Genomic DNA, 21,681 nt, shown 5'->3' on the forward strand with positions numbered 1-21,681 from the left:
GAAGGTACAGATTGGAGCAGAGAATCCAACTTGCAAGCCTTTAGGACCCCCAGGGCGCAGTCGCAGGTCCTGAGGGCACACAGAACCAGCCTGGACACAGCACCTGCTCTCCGTTGCATCCAGTGGCTCTGCAGCTTCAAGGAGCAGCAGCTGGGTTAGAAGCAGCCTTTCTACTATGTTCGAGGCCTCAGGGTGGCAAGCAGTCCTGAGGGAGGGACCAGCAGGTAAGACATCAAAGTGCTTTATGAGCAAATTTGGGCCTTTTAGATAGAAGCAGGCATTGGGGTGGGCGGAGTCTGCCATAAGCCTAGTGCTTCAGCTATGTATCCCCTCACAGAGAACAGTGGCCCACAGCAGTTCACCAGCTTGTGGCTGTTTGCTTGAGGAAGTATTCTCTTGCTTCTAGAGCGAGGGGTGGGGAGGTGCATCCATCCTTCTCCCTGTCTCCAGCAGCTGATTTCAGATGAGCCAGGCACTGTAGGACTTTCCCCTCCCCCCTCTACACTCAGCATCCATCATCTTCCTTCCCAGTCTCATGGTCCATGAAGAAGTGCCTGCCGGGCCCTCCAGGGTCAAGCATCTGGTGTGGCTCTCTGACGGTAGGGACCACTTGAGATGAATGTTGTTTGTAAATCACAAAGCGCTACGCAGGAGGCTTGTGACAAGCCACGGGGTCCTGCAGCCAGTGATGCAATGGTGGCCGGGATACAAACCTCTCTGCACAGTCGTTCTAGAAAGCTAAGGCAATTGGCCCAGACCAAAGTCATGGCAACAGCAGTTGGGGCCTCAGATGATTCACCTTTTCCAGGAGACAGCTTGAAGAGGAGTCTAGCAGAACACTTCCTGTTGAGACGAATGCAGTGGCCTCCAGGAGAGACGGGACGAGTCCAGATCTGGGCCTATGGAAGAGGCCGCCTTGGCACATGCCGCAGTCACTTATCCCCAAGGCCTCTTCCCTAGCCAAGCATGTGTCTAAAATAGGCACAAAGGCAGACAGCTCATGTGGAAAGCAGAGTCTTGAGTAGGTGTCTCCCCAAGCCCGGGGCAGTAAACACACCTACATACACCACAGGGAGAATATATTATTGCAATATTATAAACACTATGTACACAAGCATCAGGAATGCTTCCTGGCCCCTTACTACTTACACAGTAGCTCAGTGTCTTCCGGTACAAGGGCCAAGTGGTAACTTGCTGGGAACGCCTGGAGCTTTGTCCCAAGGTGACCTTCCCCAGCGCTCCCTGCAGGATCTGACCAGTAAAAGGTGTGCCCACCTATGTCTCTTGCATTAAGGCAGCTCATGTTGCCTGGATACTCAGGAGATATGGAGGGGTGGAAAAGGGAAAAGTATTTTTTCAGGCTCTTCAAGCTAAGTGGACTGGTTGTATTTCCTTGGGAGGGAAAACCTGGTGGTCTTAGCTAGAGCCTGTTGTGACCTGTAGAGTCCTGGGGGGGCCTGGACTCTGGGCAAAGGTGGGCAATAAATAAGGATTCAGTAGGCCCGATGCACCTTCACAAGGGGCTCAGGCTGCAAGTCCCGACAGACAGGCCTGACAGGCTTGCACCTGCTCCTGTCCCCCACTGCCCAGCATGGTCTTGTAACAGCCGTTGTGAGATGGGAGAAGATGAGTCTCCAGGCTCAGGGGCAGGACCCATGCGTCCCAGGGAAGAGATACACCGTGAGCGCCTTGCCAACGTGGAAACCGAGTGCAATGTTCAGATTTCCATGAGTGTGACCTTGAAACCTTCCACCATGCTCTCCATGTTGAGGATGAAGGTGTCCTCGTTCGAGTAGTGCTCAATGATGTTGTCATCCATGTTCACCAAAATGCTGCCAAGAGGTGAGGGAGAGGCAACAGAAGAGATGGCATAAACAGAAGGCTCTGTTTGGGCAGGGCTGGGGGTTCTTAGTCCCCTTTTTGCAATAAAGGGTAGAAGAGAGAGGCCACAGGCAGTGAGAGATGCTTCCTCCAAATCAGCTTGAGGATAGCGAGGTCTCCATGTCTGAGTCTCACCTTGTGATTCCTTACTAACCTCCTTGCTTTGTGGATGTGTAAATGACAGGCCAGAAAAGCTCACAGAGCCTGAAATCCCAGTTAGTTACGAACGCAGCAGGGGCCTAAATGGTTAGACTCGTAACTCTTTTCATTATACTCCTATTGCTTCTGCCAGTACAGAAGAGGAAACTAGACAAGAACTACAGCTGCTCTTCGTTGAGTGTTAAATCCTGTCCAGGAATCCCCACAGAGACCTGAGGGTTGGCATCATCCTTGCCATTTTACAAGTGAGAAAACAGTCCAGTGAGGTTAGATCATTCCCCCACATTGCTTCAGCTGGGGCATGACTGATTGGGGCTGTGGAAGCAGCTTTGCAGAACTCTGGCACTTACACTTCAGCAAGTGGGACCTACTCCTTGCCTGACTTCCTGCTGGCTTTGGTCTTAAGACAATCAGTGACTTCCAGAGTCGTTGAGCCACTCTCACTCTGAGGTGGGACATGTCTAAGCTTGAGAGTGAAGAACAGATTCTCATTGCATCATCAGGCACATCACTGAGCCTTTCCCCGCCTCTCCCACACAGCCAGGAATAAGTGCTCAGCATACAAGGTCGTGGTTGGCAGCCATGCATGTAGCACAGACCCTGACACTTTGTAACAGTGAAATGGCACCGTGGTCATCAGCGTGTACCCCTGATGTGCACTGAGAATTTGGCAGGAAGACTTTGAGGTGCAATTCAAATCTACTCAGCCTGTTACATAGACCTTGGAAAAGAATGTTGTATGTGTTTTAATGAGCTTTCCAAAAGATGCTCCTGGGGAAAGGGTTTCCTGTGTCAACAAGACACCTCATCCCTCAGTGGGTCAGCAGCCCAGGCCATCGAGTTCCTGTTGGATAAACAAGGCCCAGCCAGGGGGATGAGAGCGTTTAAACATGCCATTCCTGCTCCTGTGAAGAGTCAGGGGCATCTGGTTCCTACAGCCAATACTCTTAGATCCTTCGCCCATGGAAGCCCCAGGAGAGGAATGAGCCTCTGAACTCAGTTTTCTCATTTACAAAATGGCAATGATGATACTAACCTGTAAGTTTGCTGCAAGGAGTAATGGGCCTATTATCACCCTGGAGGCCACAGAGGGCTGAACGAGCACTTGACCATGGAGAACATGAGCTGGATTCCAACACAAGCCATATTCTCCTGAAGGAAGAGGCAGCCTTGGAAAAAGTGCCTGAGTAAGTCTCTGGCTTAGGTTCTTCATCAGTCAATGAGAGCCACTATTCATCCTCGCTACCTCTGAGCGTTGAGCAGCCCATAGAGAAAGGCAAATAGTTACTGAACACCAAACAAACACAAACTATCGTTCTGAACAAGGAGGACAAGCAGATCCAATCACCATTTGAGAACATTTTGTTAATGATTATCTTTGAAGGATTCTCTATATCGTCAATCATGCCACCCGGAAACCAACTCCAAGAGCCTGGTTGGGTTTCCGATGCCTTTCTGGCGTTCCCAGTGTCCTCGCCACCTCCCAGCCCTTTAGTCTGCTCACTGGAAAGGGAGCCACTCTGCTGACACCACAACAAGGCAGACAGCTCACGATCTCCCTCCTCCCATTAAAGACCTTCACAGTGCATTGCACTTGCAGGGGTTCTGCAGCCCTTTGCAAAAAATGACATACAACTGTCATAAAAGGTCGGTAATACGACTAATGTGACAGGCACTTTGTTTAACACAGCAAGGTTTTTTTTTTTAAACAGGCCTTAAGTACTTTGGAAATCCATTTCAGTTCAGTTTCATTCCTACCCTTTTTTGCTCTTCTTGTAAAGCTTTGAGATCTTCTCCACAGGCAGCCCATACTTCTCAGAGATCTGCAAGACAAGTAAAAAAAAAAAAAAAAAGTGGATGAGCACAGGGCTCAGAAGGCCTTTCCAATTTCACTCTCTTAGATGCTTTCACAGACCCCACCCAGGGTGCTCCTGCTTGAGTCAAGTTCACAAAATGCTCATCTGAACAGACCTTAAGTTAGTAGCTGCTTGGAATTCAAGGTATGATAAAACTGTTATTTCAGATTAGGAAAAAGATGGACCCTAACTGCAAAGTTGGATTAACAGGTAACCAAATGAAAACATTCAGCAGGTTGGAGACTCCTTACACTAGAGGAAATTGTAGAACAGATTGACCTATGAGAAACTGAATCATAGAATATGAAAAACATATGGGTTAATTCTTTGTAACAAACCATATCGAAAGACCATTCTAAGGAAGACAGAAATCTGAAGTAAAAGACTGCTGTAACAACATGGAGCTGAAACTACCAGTGTAACCAAACACCAGGGCGAGAAGCTGAAGACAGTAACACGACAAATGTTTCTGCAACACAAGTAACAGATATGAAACTAACTTCCTGAAGTTCAAAAGAACTCCCATTAGTCAAGACAAAGTTAACAAATTAAATAGAAAAAAGGAAAAAGACAATTCACCGGGCCTGGGGGGCCGGGGGGATAAGTACAACAAAGATACTCATAATGTTAAAACCTCAAACCAATAGATTTTTCAGATTAAGAAAAACTAAAAACTGACAATACAGTGTTAACCAGATTGTGAGAAAAAGCAGCTGTCATCCAACAATGGGAGAGTCGAAAACCAAGCTTTTTGGAAAGCATGTGGCAGGAACTGCTGAAATTCAAAATGCACATGGCCTTTGACACACATCCCATCTCTGGTAACTCGCTCTGTGTTTATACTCAGACATTGGCATGTGACAAAACACTCCACAGACACATTGTGATATTTTCACAGTTGGCAACTGCAATCCTCAAAATAAATGTGGGAAACATATGAATTCACTTAAAAATATTTTTTAAGATTTATTTTTATTGGAAAGTCCGATATACATATAGGAGAGACAGAGAGGAAGATCTTCCATCCGTTGATTCACTCCACAAGCGGCCACAACATCTGGAGCTGAGCCATTCCAAAGCCAGGAGCCCGGAGCCCCTTCCAAGATCTCCCACGTGGGTACAGGGTCCCAAGGCTTTGGGCCATTCTCAACTACTTTCCCAGGCCACAAACAGGGAGCTGGATGGGAAACTGGGCCACTAAGATTAGAACTGACATCCATATGGGATCCTGGAACATGCAAGGCAAGGACTTTAGCTGCTAGGCTGCTGCGCTGGGCCCTTAAAAATATCCTTAACCTATGAGGACGATGTAAGGCTCCAGTTTATGCTCAGAACCAGAGATTCACACAGAATAATGTTCCGCTTTTAACAAGCCTTACTGGGAGCTCCCCCAGGCCAGGTTCACTGGTCTGGTCCAGACAGCAGACCAGGAAAGTCACACCTGGGGAATATGAGGTATTGGATTTTTTTAAAGGGGGCTGTAAAGGTAGGGTTTGGGGGACAAAGGATGTGACATGGCGCTGTCGAGTGCTGCAGGTTCCTTTCAGCCTTGGTGAGTCCATACTCACTGCTTGGCTGAGGAGGGGGCTGCATTCTGCAGGTACAGTCCTATCAGCCACCTTCCTCAGCCTCCTCCTGGGCTGCCCCTCACACACGCGGGCTGGGCCTTACAGCACAGAGGAGCCGAGGTGCAAGAGTATAGGACATGATTCTGTGTGTGTGTTGAAGTACATGAGAAAAATTTAGAGGAAGGTGGGTGAGGCACAGTGGTTAAATCGCTGCTCGAGATGGCCCCGTCCCGTACAGGAGTACCTGATTTGAGTCCCAGGTACTTTGCTTTCACCCCAGCTTCCTCCTAGTGTGTACCCTGAAAGGCAGCAGATGATGGCTGATCCCTGAGTTTCTGCCACCCACCTAAGAGACCTGGATGGAATTCTGATGTTTTGGCTTTGCACTGACTCTTGTGGGCAGTTGGAGAATATTACCAGTGGATGGCAGATCTTTTTTTCTCTCTGCCTTTCTGAAATAATTCTAAAAAAACAACACATTTAAAGATGTTGTCTATTAACTGTAACTACCATTGAAGAATGTCAGAAACAAGGGCACACTCTGCTGTGTACTGGATATAGCTCTGTCCTCTGCTGCAATGACTATGGCGCTTTACGAAGCATCCTACATGTTCCTCTAGCCCTCTCCACTCCCATTAGAAAATCTCCCGGTCTTTTCTGAGCCCAGCAGTTAGTGAGGTGTACAGGGAGCTGGGGCAAGTGAGGTTTGCAATCTAGGTTACTGAAAAGTCTAGCACTGGCTCAAAAAAGATGAGGACGTACCCAAGCACACCTTTGGAACAGCTTTGGATCCTGAGAGAAGCTGGTTCCACAGGAAATCGCCCATTTCTGCACACACAAACACCCACTTCCTACAAGGTGAGCTCTGTCTGCACTAATAAACCCAGGAGGGCTAAGGGCTTGGGGAACAAGACCAGAAATAAGCTTTTAAATGCTGCAAAGTACTCAAGTGTCCCTAATGAGCGTTCCCCAAGCCACACCTGATCCCAGATGAGCCCGGTGAGAAACGGTGAATCTGCACCATTATACCTGGTTCTGCCTTGGAAAGGTGACAGATCTTCCCTCCCCCCTGGTTCACTTCCCAAATGGCTTCAGGGTGGGGCCAGGGACTCCAGCCTCATCTCCTGAGTAGGTTAACAGATATCCAGGTGTGAGTCACTTGCTGCATTGCACCCAGGCACACAAGCAGACAACCAGACCAAGAGCTTCTAACAAGGGAGGAGGCTGGCCCAGGGGCAACTCAACCCCCTCCGCAGAAACACCCACCACGGGCCCCGCCCAGCAGCCTAGCAGCTAAAGTCCTCACATTGCACATGCTGGGCTCCCATGTGGGCAGCATTGCTAATCCCGGCAGCCCCACTTCCCATCCAGTTCCATGTCTGTGGCCTGGGAAAGCAGTCGAGGATGACCCATGTCTTGGGACCCTGCATCCATGTGGGAGACCCGGAAGAGATTCTGGGCTCCTGGCTTTGAAATGGCTCAGCTCCAGGTGTTGTGGCCGTTTGTGGAGTGAATCAATGGATGGAAGATCTTCCTCTCTGTCTCTCCTATATGTATATCGGACTTTCCAATAAAAATAAATTTTTGAAGAAAAGACAATACACTTAAACACCCACCGCATTCTGTAATTTTTTTCCTAGACTCAGAAGCGTTAGAGAAGTTAGAGATTCCCATTGCCTTTCACTGATGTAGAATTCAGTCTCTAGAGGTGTCCAACCAGTGGCCTGATTTGGAGTCACCAGCTGTTCTGTATGGACTTTTAAGATACACATCAAAACAAGCAGAGGGCTTTTGCTTACAAACATTCCCTTGTTGGCTGCATTTGACCTGTCAGATACGCAGGGGGCGATGGCTTCACCATCACACACGAAGGACTCAACTGGATAAACTATTGGACAGAAACCCTGACCGGCTAGCCCCTTTTCTTTACATGCATGGTCAGCTTCAGTAAGAACATCCCTGCCCATTTCTCCAGCCCCACCGGCTTGCAGAAAACAGCCCACCTCTAAGTCTCACAGCACTTACCTTCCTCTGAGTACAAACACACATACATACACAAAGGAAAAATAGAATCGAAACATTGGCACAAAAAAGTTAAATCCACGCATAGTTTTCCCATAATATACATTTTCACGAACTTGTCAAAGATTGCTTGTATGTATTATCAATAGTTTCTGCATTCTTCTATGTGTTGCTTTAAATTCTATGTTCACTAATACTGCTATAGTCCTTGCACCAGCCATATAGCCTATTATAATATCCTTGTTATTTTATCCTATATCGTCATCCTCAGTTTAAAAATAAAACAACTGAAGTAAACAGAGGTTAAGTAACCTGCCTAAGATCATATCAGTCATATGGGCCAACCTCGTGATTGGACCTGTGTGGGATCAACCAGTATACATGTGACTTGTTGACTAATCTTTTCTCTGTAGATATTGTGAACCATAACCTGAAATGTTTCTTCTGGGACTAGTTCTTCATATGTGAGCCTCTCTCTGATTGGACTTAAGTTGGCTCCCCTTGGTGCAGCCATCAATCAGACCTAGAGAAATGCATCTCTCTGGGTCTCGGTTTCTAGATCTGTAAAGTGGGGATGTTATTTGCTATTACGTGTATAGGGGTATTGTAAGGATCAAGTTAGGCAGAACACCTGAAGGTCCCACTGCCCAGAGCACTTAGCATGTGGTACCCATACAGCAGACGCTAGACTCAGCCAACCAATGTTTGTGCCTAAGACTCCAGGGCTGCACATCACACAGAAAGTGATAAAGCCCCAGATCTCAAACTGATGTTGTCCTGGGGAGGAGAGAAGCAATAAATGCCTAATATTAGACATGTCAAGTGGTGGTAGGGTGAGAGGGTCGTGAGTGAGGAAGTGCTCTCCACATAGCTCTGAGAGTGCCCAGCTGGCAAGGCAACACATGAGCAGACACAAGAAGGAAGGGAGCCTGGCAGACAGAAATGAGCAGCTTATGCACAAGACCTGTATAGCCCTGCGACACCTTGCTAAACTTCAGAATTAATGTGAAGGTGCAGTAGCCCAGGGCTTTGTTCTTTGTAAGATTACCAGGTAAAATCACTCACAAATGCTAGAAAATGTGAGAACTCATATCACTACCAACATAGTCACCACCAAGGCACAGCAACAAAGAAGCCAGTTGGGGCACTCATATCCCATCATGAAGTGCCTGAATTTGAGTCCTAGCTCTGCTTCAGGTTCTAGTTTTCTGTTAATGTATACCCTGGGGGGCCACAGATGATGGGCTTAGTTTCTTAGGTCCCTATGACCCAGGTATGAGACCCAGATTGAGTTCCAGAATCCTGGTTTTAGCCTGGTCCAGCCCTGGCTGTTTTAGGCATTTAGCAAGCAATCCAGCAAATGGGAGCTCATTTAACTCAAATCACTAATAAAAACACATTTCATTTGGGTTTTTGCAGACACATGGACACTCATCGTTAGATCTTCCCCAGCCCCATATCCTACTCTTCCCGTGACCAGCCTCCGTCTGGCAAGGATCTGGCAGTTTGTCAGTTTCCTCTTCCTTGAGGTGCTGATGAGCCATGTCATATCGAGATCAGAGACTGTGCCTATCTCAGAGGGGACGGTGGCTGCATTTTCATCAGTGGGTTCCAGTTCAAAGCACACACACAGGGAAGCATGGCTTACCGCTTCCATCAGTCCTTTCACCGTGGGAGACTTGAGCATCAGAGCATCAAACACGTCATCCGTCTCCTTCCTCACGTACAGAAGCACTGAAAGAGAATGTGAGAGCAACAGGATGGATGGGAGCCCTGCACCTCCAGGGAGAGGCCTCTTGTCACCCTGCTGTCACAGGCCGACATCACCCATGGAGCCTCAGACGTCGCTGACAAACATGCCTGAGGCAGTCACGTGGGCCTCCGTGGCAAGGGGCCCCTAAGGAGTGAGTCAGTGACACACAAACCAGTGGCCAGGGAGCACAAAGCAGGATCCAGGTGGGGCAAGCACACTGGGTCCTGGGCTTGCTGACAGCCACCCTCAGGGCACACCAAGCTCACAGAATACACCCAACAGCCTGCCCAGGGAGCCATGTTCTGCAGATGGTACACATTTAGTTCAGCCAAAGGCAGGTGGCCTCAGAGGGCATCCCCAACAGAGGCAAAACAAGCAATAACAATGGCTGGGTGGTCAGTTTGATCATTCTCTGCTGGGAACATGTATCACATTAGGAGCCAACCTTGACCCTGACAAATGACAGGCAATGACCGGAAGCTCCAGCAAGGGGCTCAGGAGCTCCGCTGTCCTGTTCCCGAGTCATTCCGTGAGAAACATTTGTTTGCTTGTTTTCTGTGGCTTGTAGGTTCCAGTACCCTCCCATGTCTCCACAATCTAGTTGTTTCAAAGGCCATCGCCTCTAATGACAATTCTGTGGCGGCTTTGCACTCGCAAAATAATCAGAAACACAGCCTCTGTTCTTGTGGCCAAGTGTGGCAGATGGAGGGGAAGAGTAGTTGTGTTTGCCTGTGTGGTTCTTGAGTTGCCTCTAATGCTTCTCTGATTCTCAGCTGTCAAGCAGGAAACACACCCAGAAATGGAAGTGGTAATATGTTTCAATATTTAACAGCAAGCCAAGGTGAATTCAGAAAATTCCTTCAGACTAAAGTGATGCTTATGTGGCACTTCGGCACTCCCACTCTTCCCATTCTTAGACAGGAATTACTTATCCACCCTCACTTACTCACCTAAAGTTATATTGATGAACAGAGTGCTTACTACAAGGGGACTTCAAAAAAATGCAAAAATCAAATTTAAAAATTATGGGGCCGGGCCCGGCACGGTGGCCTAAAGGCTAAAGTCCTCACCTTGAATGTGCAGAGATCCCATATGGGCGCCAGTTCTAATCCCGGCGGCCCTGTTTCCCATCCAGCTCCCTGCTTGTGGCCTGGGAAAGCAGTTGAGGATGGTCCAAGGCCTTGGGATCCTGCACCTGAGTGGAAGACTCGGAAGAAGTTCTTGGCTCCTTGCTTCAAAATGGTGCAGTTTCAGCTGCAGCGATCACTTAGGGAGTGAGTCATTAGGTGGAAGATCTTCCTCTCTGTCTCTCCTGCTCTCTGTATATCTGACTTTCCAATAAAAATAAATAAATCTTAAAAAAAAAATTATGGGGCCAATGTTATGACTCAGCAGGTAACACTGCCGTCTGCAGCACTGGCATCTGGTATTCACACTGGTTTAAGTCCCACTGCCCACTTCCAATCCAGCTCCCTGCTAGTGGGCTTGGGAAAGGAACAGAAGACGGCCCCAGGGTTCTGGTCTCTGCAACTACATGGAAGACTAGGATGAAGCTCCAGGCTTCTGGCCTTGACTTGACTAAATCTTTTAAAAAAGCTTATTTTGATGGGGAAAAAAAAATGGAAATTCATGTTTATTGTTTGTATACTATGAATTTTCTATGAACTTTGGAAGGTTTCTTTATGGTCATGAATATCAAAATTTTGAAAACAAAAGAAAACTTTAAAAAAGTTTGAGGCCAACATGATGGCTCAATTGGCTAATCCTCCAATTGAAGTGCTAGCATCCTATATGAGTGCCGGGTCATAACCCAGCTGCTCCACTTCCCATCCAGCTCCCTGCTTATGGCCTAGGAAAGCAATAGAGGACAATCCAAAGCCCTGGGACCCTGCACCCACGTGGGAGACCTGCAATTGGCCCAGTTTTGGCCGTTGTGGCCATGTGGGGAAAGAACCAGCAATGGAAGATCTTTCTCTGTCTTTCCTTCTATCTGTAAATCTGCCTTTCCAATAAAAATTAATGTTTTAAGAAAGGTTTATTTATGTGTTTATTTGAAAAGCAGACAACAAAGAGAACATTAGTGATAGAAGGATGAAGGAGGGAGGGAGCGAAAGGACAAAGCGGGGGCGGGGGGAGATTCTCTCACTGATTCACTATTTTGCCTCAACAGTGAAGCTCAGGCCAGGCTCACACCAGGAGCCACGACTGTAACTCAGTTGTCCTGGTGGGTGTCAGGGGTCCAGATGCTTGGGCCATTGACCACTCCCTTTAGCAGGAAGCTGGATCAGAAGTGGAGCAGCAGGGATTTGAGTCAGCTCTCCAACATGTTTGCTTTCCCAGGCCATAAGCAGGGAGCTGGATGGGAAGTGGAGCAGCTGGGTTATGACCCGGCACTCATATAGGATGCTAGCACTTCAACTGGAGGATTAGCCAATCGTAGGTAAAAGGCTCCCCTGACCCTCCATGCTGGGAGAACCATGCCCCACCCCCTCGAGATACCTCGCTTCACCCCTTCTTCTTTGATTTGCTTAGAGGGTGTCGGACCAAACTCATCTTCCATGGGCCTGAACATCCGTTTCACAAGGACACTGCTGCTGAAAAAAACACAAAAAAGGAACAGAAAGGATTATGTCAAGCAGGTCACCTGTCAAACCCAAGGCCACGTGCACACACCAGGCCCTGTTGCTTTCCTTTTTATACCATCCCTAACAGGATTCATTCCCCCAATGCTGCTTCCCCTGGCTAGGCCAAGCGATCACTGTCTGAAGCAGAAAACATCCCCCATGCCCTGTAAGGTACAGGCCTCAGATAGCTCTGCATTGCCAAATCCATAGGTGCACACCGTGGCTTTGACTCATTCCATTCTGTGCCCACCCACAGCTCTCCTTCCTGCTCAGGATTCAGGGAGAGGGGAGCAGGAGCAAGCCCTGGTACCCAGTACAGCAGCCCCACGAAGCTGTTCTGTCCCCTTTCCTCCCGAAGCCTCTCTGCTGTTCCCCTCACAGTATGACTGCAGTACACAAGGCTGCAGCAGTCCCAGTTCCTTAAAGACCCCAAACTGAGTTGCCCAGTCCTCTCCTCTTTCCTGGGAAAAGGCTTCAGTCCTCCTTCACAGGAAGTCCATGGTGCTCATGAACCCTGCATATCCCAGGAAGAATAGTTCTGGTGGGTTTTGCATTCCCTTTTCCCGCCACCTGCCCCTGAGTCCCTAAAGACGGCAAGGATGGAGAGGGGCAGAAATTGGAAGAAGTCATGGGTGCTGAGAAAACACAAATCCTCAAGATGTGAGTTTCAGGAATTTTTTAATCTCACACAAGAAGCAACACCAAATAGGCCTTTCAGCTGAGTTAATTCAGGAACTCTGGGGCCAGCTTGCTCTAGCATGAATCCCATGGGAACTTGGCCAAGTTGAAAAACCTCCCCTGGGCCTCAGGCCTCTTTATCTTTAAAAGCAAGCTCTTGAGAGCATTAAATGAATCCATGGATGTCAATCACACCCAAGTCTCCCTGATACAGTTAGCGCTGTGAAAGTGCAGGATGGACGTGATCACACAGGCCTGATGACAAGTTGCAGAGACCCGAGGAAGAAGCGGAGAGGAGTAGATAAGGCAAACACCCAGAATGGTCAGAATATCAAGAACAGGGTAGAGTTACCAACAGAGAACAGTGTCCATGTGACTGCTTGGGCCAATTCAAGGACTCAGGTTGGTAAGTCTGCCAAGATCCTGCTTGTAATTCCTCATTGACATTACTGTCATTAAGAAGCTTTTAAAGATTTGTTTAGTTGAAAGAGTTATAGGGAAGAATGGAGGGAGTAAGATTTCTGCTGGCTCACTCTCAGAACTGCTACAGTGGCCAGAGCTGGCCCAGGCCAAAGCCAGGTGCCCAGACCTCCATGCAGGTCTCTCACGTTGGTGGCAGGGGCCCAAGCACTCTGACCAGCATTGGCTGCTTTCCTGGGCACATTATAAGAGAGCTGGGACAGAAGTGGAGCAGTCAGAGCTCGAACCAGTGTTCAAAAGTGACGCAAACATCACAGGTGGTGGTGGTGGCTTAAACCTACACCACCACCACATCAGCTCCTACTTCTCAATTCAGGAGTCAAGCTAGTGGCGGAGTCCAAAGGTAGAAAGAGCACAGGGTACAGAGTCTATGAAGTCTACTTCTTTATATTCTAAGAGCTTAAACTTTTATTAAAGATGTTACAATTGATCTTTTCATTCTCCAGCTGACCCACAGAGAGATCAATCAGCCAAAATCCTTAATAAAGCTGCAGATGTTACAGAAATATACATCTGGGTCGCTTAAGTTCCATGAATGCTGTGAACCAGCCAGGGCAGGGATCACTTCTATCCCATTTCAATGATGTCCAAAGACTTAAAGATGTTAAGGGTCTTGTGCAGGGTGCTAGAGCTAAGAGCTCCCTGCTCTGGGTGAAATGACCTCTTGATAAAGCGACAGTAGGATGAGACAACAATGAATGAGGGAATGAGAAAATATATGGAGAATCATCTCCTCAGGGCTGGCATGGTGGCTCAACAGGCTAATCTTCCACCTGCAAGCACTGGCACCCCAGGCAGGTTTATGTCCCAGCTGTTCCACTTCCCATGCAGATCCCTGTTTGTGACCTGGGAAACCAGTGGAGGATGGTCCAAAGCCTTGGAACCTTGTACCCACGTACGAGACTCAGAAGAAGCTCCTGGCTCCTGGCTTTGAATCGGCTCAGTTCTGGCCATTGTGGCTATCTGGGGAGTGAACCGGAAGATGAAAGAGGTTTCTCTCTATCTGTCCTTCCCTGTGTAAATTTACCTTTCCAATAAAAATAAATTTTAAAAAATCACCTTCTCTTATTTTATTACCTGCTAAATCAATGTTTGTGATCAACTAGAATAAAAAAACCTAAAACTCAAATCCCAGTTGAAGTGGCAATATGTGTTGGGGCACTGTTCCTTCTGCCTTCCTCTCTTATGTCACAAAAAGCAGGTCATGTTACTCAGTCACATCCTAGAACTGGAGTGGTCATGGCCTGAGGGCTAGGAGGTTACAAACAGGTGCTTACAGCGGTAAGCAGCCAGTCTATTGTAACCAAATAAACCATCTGCAACATTACAAGGCACTTTCTCGTGCTGTCTCAGCACCTCCAAGCCACTGGTTTTCTTCCTTTATCATGCAAGATTTATTTATATTCCTCCAGTTCTGTGGACTTTTGAGAGCACCTTGTTCCAAGCCATGATAAACTTGACCATGTGAAAGTCAGAGCCAGGACACACCGTATCTCCCTGAAGGAATGGAAACATTTTTTTCCCCACACTTTCAGATGTATGAACCCAGTAGAAGTCAGGAAGTTTGGGCCTCTGAATTCGACTTACTCACTTTCTTTCAAAGTAAAACTTTCAAATAAATAAATGCTCTTTAAATGTGGATTTACTATTCCTGCTGTGAGTTCAAATCGCAAGTCAAGAATGACAAGGTTAGCAGGTCTCAGGAGTATTGTTTTGAAAGATAATACCAATATGTCCAGTTATTTCTAAAATGCTACATTTGTGGTAGACCAATGATTCAGCCAAAAGCAACTTAAAAACTTGTCTAAGTTGGGCCTGGCAGCTCCACTTCCCATCCAGCTCCCTGCTTGTGGCCTGGGAAAGCAGTCGAGGATGGCCCAATGCTTTGGGACCCTGCACCCGCGTGGGAGACCTGGAAGTAGTTCCTGGTTCCCGGCTGCGGATAGGCCCGTTGCGGCTCACTTGGGGAGTGAATCATCGGACGGAAGATCTTCCTCTCTGTCTCTCCTCCTCTCTGTATATCTGACTTTGTAATAAAAATAAATAAACCTTTAAAAAAAAAACTTGTCTAAGTTAAAAAAGAAAATCATGATGAGGCAGCAGCTGAAGAGGCAGCCAGAACGTGAGCTGAGAACTGAGAGAAGAAAACCATGTAGAACCAAGGGCATAAGCGGGGGCTAATTTTCTCCTGAAAACGTTTCATAATGTTTGGCTGAGCTATCAAAGAAAATCATCCCAGCAGAAGCACAACCCTAAAAGCAAAGCAACTTTCATTGCTTGTGGCAATTTCCTAGAGTTGGAGAAGCAAATATTAGGCTTTAGCCTGTAAAGGGTCTGAGGACTTGGCGCTTGAGGGAGTCGGGAGGCACGGAGAAACGAGGCAGATCCTGCGGAGTGTCTGTGGAGATGCTCACCAGCCTCTCACACTGCACAGGACAAGTGCCTACGAAAGTTCTTGAATAGCAGGAAGCCTTCTCAGTCTTTGGGAGACAAAAATCAGATTTTAGGCCACACTGGGAAAGCAGACCCTTCCTAAACCCTTCAGGGCTGCAGCCTTAGGATGAGCCAGAGGACGTCTGAAGCTGACACAAACTGCAGAGCAGCCTTGAGTCTCTTCTGTTCGAGAATCAGTTGCACAGAGTGAATGATCTGCACCCACTCAAACTGCACACCAAAGGGAAAGCCTGAACAAGGCAAAGATACAGTTCCCCAGAGCCTCTACATTTCACTGATATTACCTGCCACCAAATCCATTTAATCAGTAAGACAATAGAAAAAGACCCGTGGATAACACAGCTAGAGCAGTTATCAAATATAGTTCAAAATAATTCTGATGGGCCTGGTGGCGTGGCCTAGTGGCTAAAGTCCCCGCCTTGAACACACCAGGATCCCATATGGGTGCCAGTTCTAATCCCGGAAGCTCCACTTCCCAATCAGCTCCCTGCTTGTGGCCTGGGAAAGCAGTCGAGGACTGCTCAAAGCTTTGGGACCCTGCACCCGCGTGGGAGACCTGGAAGTAGTTCCTGGTTCCCGGCTTCGGATCGGCTCAGCTCTGGCCGTTGCGCTCACCTGAGGAGTGAATCATCGGACGGAAGATCTTCCTGTCTCTCCTCCTCTCTGTATAACTGACTTTAATTAAAATAATAATAATAATAATAAATAATAAATAAAATAAAAATAAATCTAATAAAAATAAATAAATCTTTAAAAAAAATTTCTGATGACCATGTTCATGAAAATAGATGACCACATATACAGAGCTGAAATCTGTCAAAAAAAATTAATAATAAAACCAAAAATCATAGGCCCCAAAATAAAGCAATTAGGTGGAAATCCTGGACAAAAAATTATGATAAATGAAGTTAAGACTTCAATAGATGAGTTGAACAGAAGGATTTTAAAGGTAGGGCAATAGCTGGAAGAATCATGATTCCAGACTTCAAGACATACTACAGGCAGTGGTCAATAAAAGTCTGATACTTGTACAAAATCAAAGAAGTAAAACAGAATAGAAACCCTAGAAGTGAGCCCACACACATACAGCCAACTAATCTTTGATAAGAGAACTGAAAATAACCCGGGGGGAAAGTCTGGTCTCTTCAACAAAAACACTGGCAGTCAAAGCCAAAATAAACAAATAGGACCACATTAAACTAAGAAACTTCTTTACAGTAAAGGAAATGATCAACCAAGCTAAAAGGCAACCAACAAAACGGGAGAAAATCTTTGCACACTACACAACAGAAAGAAGACTAATATCTAGGATTTACAAAGAGCTTCAGAAAAACAACAGCAAAACAACCCTGTGAAGAAATGGGTGAAGGGGGCCTGGCGGCGTGGCCTAGTGGCTAAAGTCCTCGCCTTGAAAGCCCCGGGATCCCATATGGGCGCCGGTTCTTATCCCGGCAGCTCTACTTCCCATCCAGCTCCCTGCTTGTGGCCTGGGAAAGCAGTTGAGGACGGCCCAATGCATTGGGACCCTGCACCCTTGTGGGAGACCCGGAAGAGGTTCCAGGTTCCCGGCTTCGGATCGGCGCGCATCGGCCCGTTGCGGCTCACTTGGGGAGTGAATCATCGGACGGAAGATCTTCCTCTCTGTCTCTCCTCCTCTGTGTATATCTGGCTGTAATAAAAATGAATAAAATCTTTAAAAAAAAAAAAAAAAGAAATGGGTGAAGGAAATGAGTAGGTATTCTTCAAAAGAACACATTCAAATGGCTAATTGACATGTGAAAAAATGCTCAGGCTCCTTAAGCAATTAGGCAAATACAAATGAAAACCACATTGAGGTTCCACATAACTCTGGTGTAATTAGCTTACATTTGGAACTCTACTAACAACACTTGATGGCATGGATGTACCCTACTCCACTGCTGGTGGGAATGTAGGCTAGCACAGCCACTATGGAAGTCAGTAAGAGAGCGTTAAGACAACTGAAAATTGATTTACCATATGACCTAGCTACCCAATGCCTGGGATTATGTACAAAGGAACTGAAATCTGCATTTGAGGAAGTGACCTACAATGCTATATTTAGAGCAGTACAATCCACAATAGCGAACATACGGAAAAAATCCAAATGCCTACTGCAAAAGGAATGGATACAAAAACTGTAGTCATCTAATCTGTAGAATACTACTCAGCCATTAAAAGGAATGAACCATTTGCAACCAAAATGGTCCCAACTGTAGATCATTATGCTCAGTGAAATAAGGCAATCTCCAAAGGACAGACGACATATGTTCTCTCTGATGTAAGGCAACATTCATGCAAAATAAAAAACAGATATATAGGTGAACATGTATATACAGACATTCTCATAGACAAACTATACAATGAAGACTAGCATACTGGGAAGTGAAGATACATTGCAGTATACATCTCTACTCCTGAATGAAAGGAGGCCTCCCAGTGAAGCTGTTAAACATTGACAATACGATACTAGACTTTCCACCATTGCCATTACCTACAGTGTCATAATACAGTTAAATAGCAGAATGTTGAACTTGTGACTATTGCTGAAGGACTATATGGTTGCAATAAGATGGGGAAAAACAGTAGGGTGGGTGGGATTAGGAAGGGAGGAAGGGAAGGCGAAGGGAGAAATCCCTATACTTACAATATCACATCATGGAAAATAATTAAAGAAAAAAATTGAGAAATTAAAAAATATATATTCAGGCTGAAGCATGGTAAGGTGGGAATGTAGGAAATTCAGAAAAGGACATAAAAGACACAAGGTCACAATGAAATATTTCAATGTGCATTTAGAGCCCCAGTTAGAAGGGGAGAGGAAAGAGAGAAAACAGGAAGAAATGATATTAGAAGAGATAGCAGCTAATTATGTACCAAAAGCTAATAGACATCAACAGACTCAGCAACTACTATAAAATGTCAAGCAGGAAAATATATAAAGATACACATGAATATCATATTACAAATTATGAAACTCTAATAAAAAGGAAGCCTTAAAAGTAGGAGAGAGGAGAGAAAAGAAGAAGAGGAAGAGGAGGAAGAAATATTCTATTCAAAGGAACAACAATAAGACAGATGACTGCCTACAAGCAACTGCAAAATAAACACTTGGTTCTCTGGGAGACTGCTTCTTTAAGACAAACAGTGTAGGACTGTATGTGAATTGATGTTTGAATTGAATTGATGTTTGTAACCTAATGAGACCATTGATGAATGCAGTGTGATGCATTCTTGAGTTTAACACTACGTTGACGTAATGCACTCAACTTTGCCAAGTTGCTAAGATTCTAACTTCACTGAAGTCCATTGATTGCATTTTAGCCAGAGTATCTGCTTCCTTGGGAGTCAAGCATCCAGAACTGTTCTCTTTTTCCTGGGAAGCTGTGCTGAGCTCCTGATTTGATCTGTCAGCATCTAGAAGATTCCCTCCTACAGAACAGTTTTCACTACTAGAGTCTGAGGAATTAAGCCACTTCTATTTCTCAAAGAAATGAGTCAATTCTCTGGTCTGGTATATAAGCAACCTGCAGGGTTGGCATGCCCAACATTTAGTTTTTCTCTGGCATCTGTGTCCTAATGCCTCAGCTTTTGAAGAGATTAGATGAGATGGCACTAAGAAAGATGGCAGTGTAGCCTTGGGGAGAAGAGAAATTCTTAAGAGAAGACTGAGGGCCAGGGTCCCTAGCTAACATACTATGGCAATGGTGGGATCTTAGCAGAAAATGGCTGTTTTCGGAATGCAGGGCCACCTCACCAAGAACTCTCATCCCCAGACGGAGGGAAGAAGCCACAGAACTGTAAGACTTGAAGACAACATCAGGCTGGAACATGCAAACCTAAGCGGGAAGCATCAGGGACAAGAGGGGTTGCCTAGAAACCATAAGCCAGGTGGAGACAGAGGCCAGGTCCACAAAATAATGGAAGAATTGCCCATCGTGTATGACATTTACATTTCATTTCAGGGGGTTGGCAATGCTGCAGGCTTTGCAAGTTGCCAAGAAAGGTGTTCTTGTGTGGTACACCCTTCATCTGGTCATTTTGACAATGATGCCTTCAACACTCCTGAAGAGGCTCTCATTCAAATATTACTATGTCTGGCAGGGGGTGTGAAGAAAGTGGTCAGAGAACAGCCCAGAGGGAAGTTACACCAACTCCAGTGAAGCAGGTGTTCCCTAGGGATAAGGGAATGCACACAGCGGCCTCCTATCTAATCCTCCTGACAAATACACTGACATGAGATTGTAACAATCTAGGTCCTACACGGCCAAGAATGAGCCAACCAGGGGTATGTCTTTGGCAAGGCCAGGAGGCTCTCTTAGTGAGGGCCTGACTCCTGCTTCCTCCTTGGCAGCTACAGGTCAAGCATTAAGAGCATTAGAAAATAGGGCAGAATGGCTAAAGCAGGTAGTGAGAAGTACAACTGGCTTTTCCATCTAATCTTGACTCAATTCTTTAGTAGCTATATGGCTTCTAACAGATCTCTAGGCTTCTCAAATTCTGTAACCTTATTGAGGAGGAGAGTAATGAATTAAGCTGATGCATATATGGCAGTGAGCACCTAGCAAAGGTGAACAATTACATTCATACATGACGAGTATCCACCATGTATGTGAAGACGCGATGTAGTCCAGACTGCTCAAACTCTGATGTGTAAGGTGAATCAGAGTTCAGTTCTCACGATCATGCGGTCACACAGCATAATTATCACAGAGGGGCCATGTCAATGAGATGACAAGTCAATCAACAGTCTTCGAGATGCAGTCTGTGTGCAAGGAAAAACTGCAAGACTCACAACCACAGTCTATATACCAAGGAGTTCTCAGACTCTTACTCATTAAAGCCATGTTTTCCCACGAATAACAAGATGTTAGTACCAGATGGAATCTTCAAGATCCTGGGATATAACATCCTGGATAACACTGAGGAAACTAAAATCCAGGGACCAAAGAGCTAGCCCAAGACTCCTCTTTAGGAAGCAGCAATCCAGGCATGGAACCGCAAGTTCCATGTCAGGTTCCGCAAGTTCAAGGTCAGAATTTCTTCCGTAACAGTATATGCCCATCCCTTATAAACTATTTGAATATCACATCAGAATTGAAAATGCCACTGATTTCTGTTCATTCCATGCACTGAAAAGATATGACCTATGTGCCCAGACAGAAAGAACAATCTAATAATTAGGTACCTAGAAAGTTCAGACCTCAAAATGTAGAGATGAAGGCCTTGGATGAGTCTCTGTCCCTATCCAGCTGGGAGAAGGCTTCAATTCCTTTGAGATTCTCTATCCTTTATGCAGAAGGAGCAAACCCTGAGTGTGTAAGACCAGACAGCAAATCTGTCGGCTTTTCCAGCCATGCCGTCTGCTGTAATTAGTCACCTCCATTGCTGTAGCCTTGAAGTAGACACAGTACACACAGGAACTGACATGGCTGGGTTCCAATCAAGCCTTGTTTGTAGACCCTTGGGTTTCATACAGTTTGTATACGTCATGCAATATTGCTCTTATCTTGAACTTTTTTTTTCCCAACCAATGAAAAATATAAAAAGCACTCTCAGTTTGTAGACTACACAGAACCAGATGGCAGGCCTGCTTTGGCCCCCATGCTATAGTCTGTCAACCTCTGATCTAAGCATGATCTCAGCAATATCTATCTGCTGCCCTAACTTCCTCAACACTGAAATGTTTTACAAGTAAGCATGTTAATTACCTAAGAATAGAATTGTGCTATTTTGATAATAGTTTTTTTTTAAAATGATCTGATGATTTCCATTACATCAACTCGTACATAAGGCAAACCGAGAACATAAAATAGATACTGAAAATGAATGCAGGGTCCAGCATGGTAGCCTAGTGGCTAATGCTCTCACCTTGTATGTGCTGGGATCCCATATGAGTGCTGGTTCTAATCCCAGCAGCCCCGCTTCCCATCCAACTCCCTGCTTGTGGCCTGGGAAAGCAATGAAGGATGGCCCAAAGTCTTGGGATCCTGCAACCACAAGGGAGACCTGGAAGAAACTCCTGACTCTTGGCTTCAGATCGGCTCAACTCTAGCTTTTGCGGCCACTTGGGGAGTAAATCAGCAGATGGAAGATCTTCCTCTCTGTCTCTCCTCCTTTATGTATATCTGACTTTCCAATAAAAATAAACCTTAAAAAATGAATGTAGCAGGCCCAGCGGCGTGGCC

At 46.1% G+C, this 21,681-nt stretch overlaps 1 protein-coding gene across 6 annotated transcripts in view; it reads right to left on the bottom strand.

Moving 5' to 3' along the window:
- Positions 1 to 1,570: 1,570 nt before the first annotated feature.
- GRHL2 (grainyhead like transcription factor 2) overlaps positions 1,571 to 21,681 on the bottom strand; it is a 156,605-nt gene continuing 136,494 nt past the window's right edge. For 4 of the 6 annotated variants that reach the window (XM_058668579.1, XM_058668576.1, XM_058668577.1 and 1 more), the window contains exons 13-16: positions 11,739 to 11,833; positions 9,135 to 9,220; positions 3,799 to 3,863; positions 1,588 to 1,832 (exon numbers count right to left, since the gene is read on the bottom strand). In XM_058668579.1, coding sequence (XP_058524562.1) covers positions 1,718 to 1,832; positions 3,799 to 3,863; positions 9,135 to 9,220; positions 11,739 to 11,833 — 361 coding nt within the window. In that variant the 3' untranslated portion in view covers positions 1,588 to 1,717. Of the gene's footprint in view, positions 1,833 to 3,798; positions 3,864 to 9,134; positions 9,221 to 11,738; positions 11,834 to 21,681 lie in introns of all 6 variants that reach the window. The other 2 variants (XM_004580643.2, XM_058668575.1) reach the window with 2 other exon arrangements.

The sequence above is a fragment of the Ochotona princeps genome, chromosome 9, assembly GCF_030435755.1.
Source record: "Ochotona princeps isolate mOchPri1 chromosome 9, mOchPri1.hap1, whole genome shotgun sequence".
NCBI classification, from domain to species: domain Eukaryota; kingdom Metazoa; phylum Chordata; class Mammalia; order Lagomorpha; family Ochotonidae; genus Ochotona; species Ochotona princeps.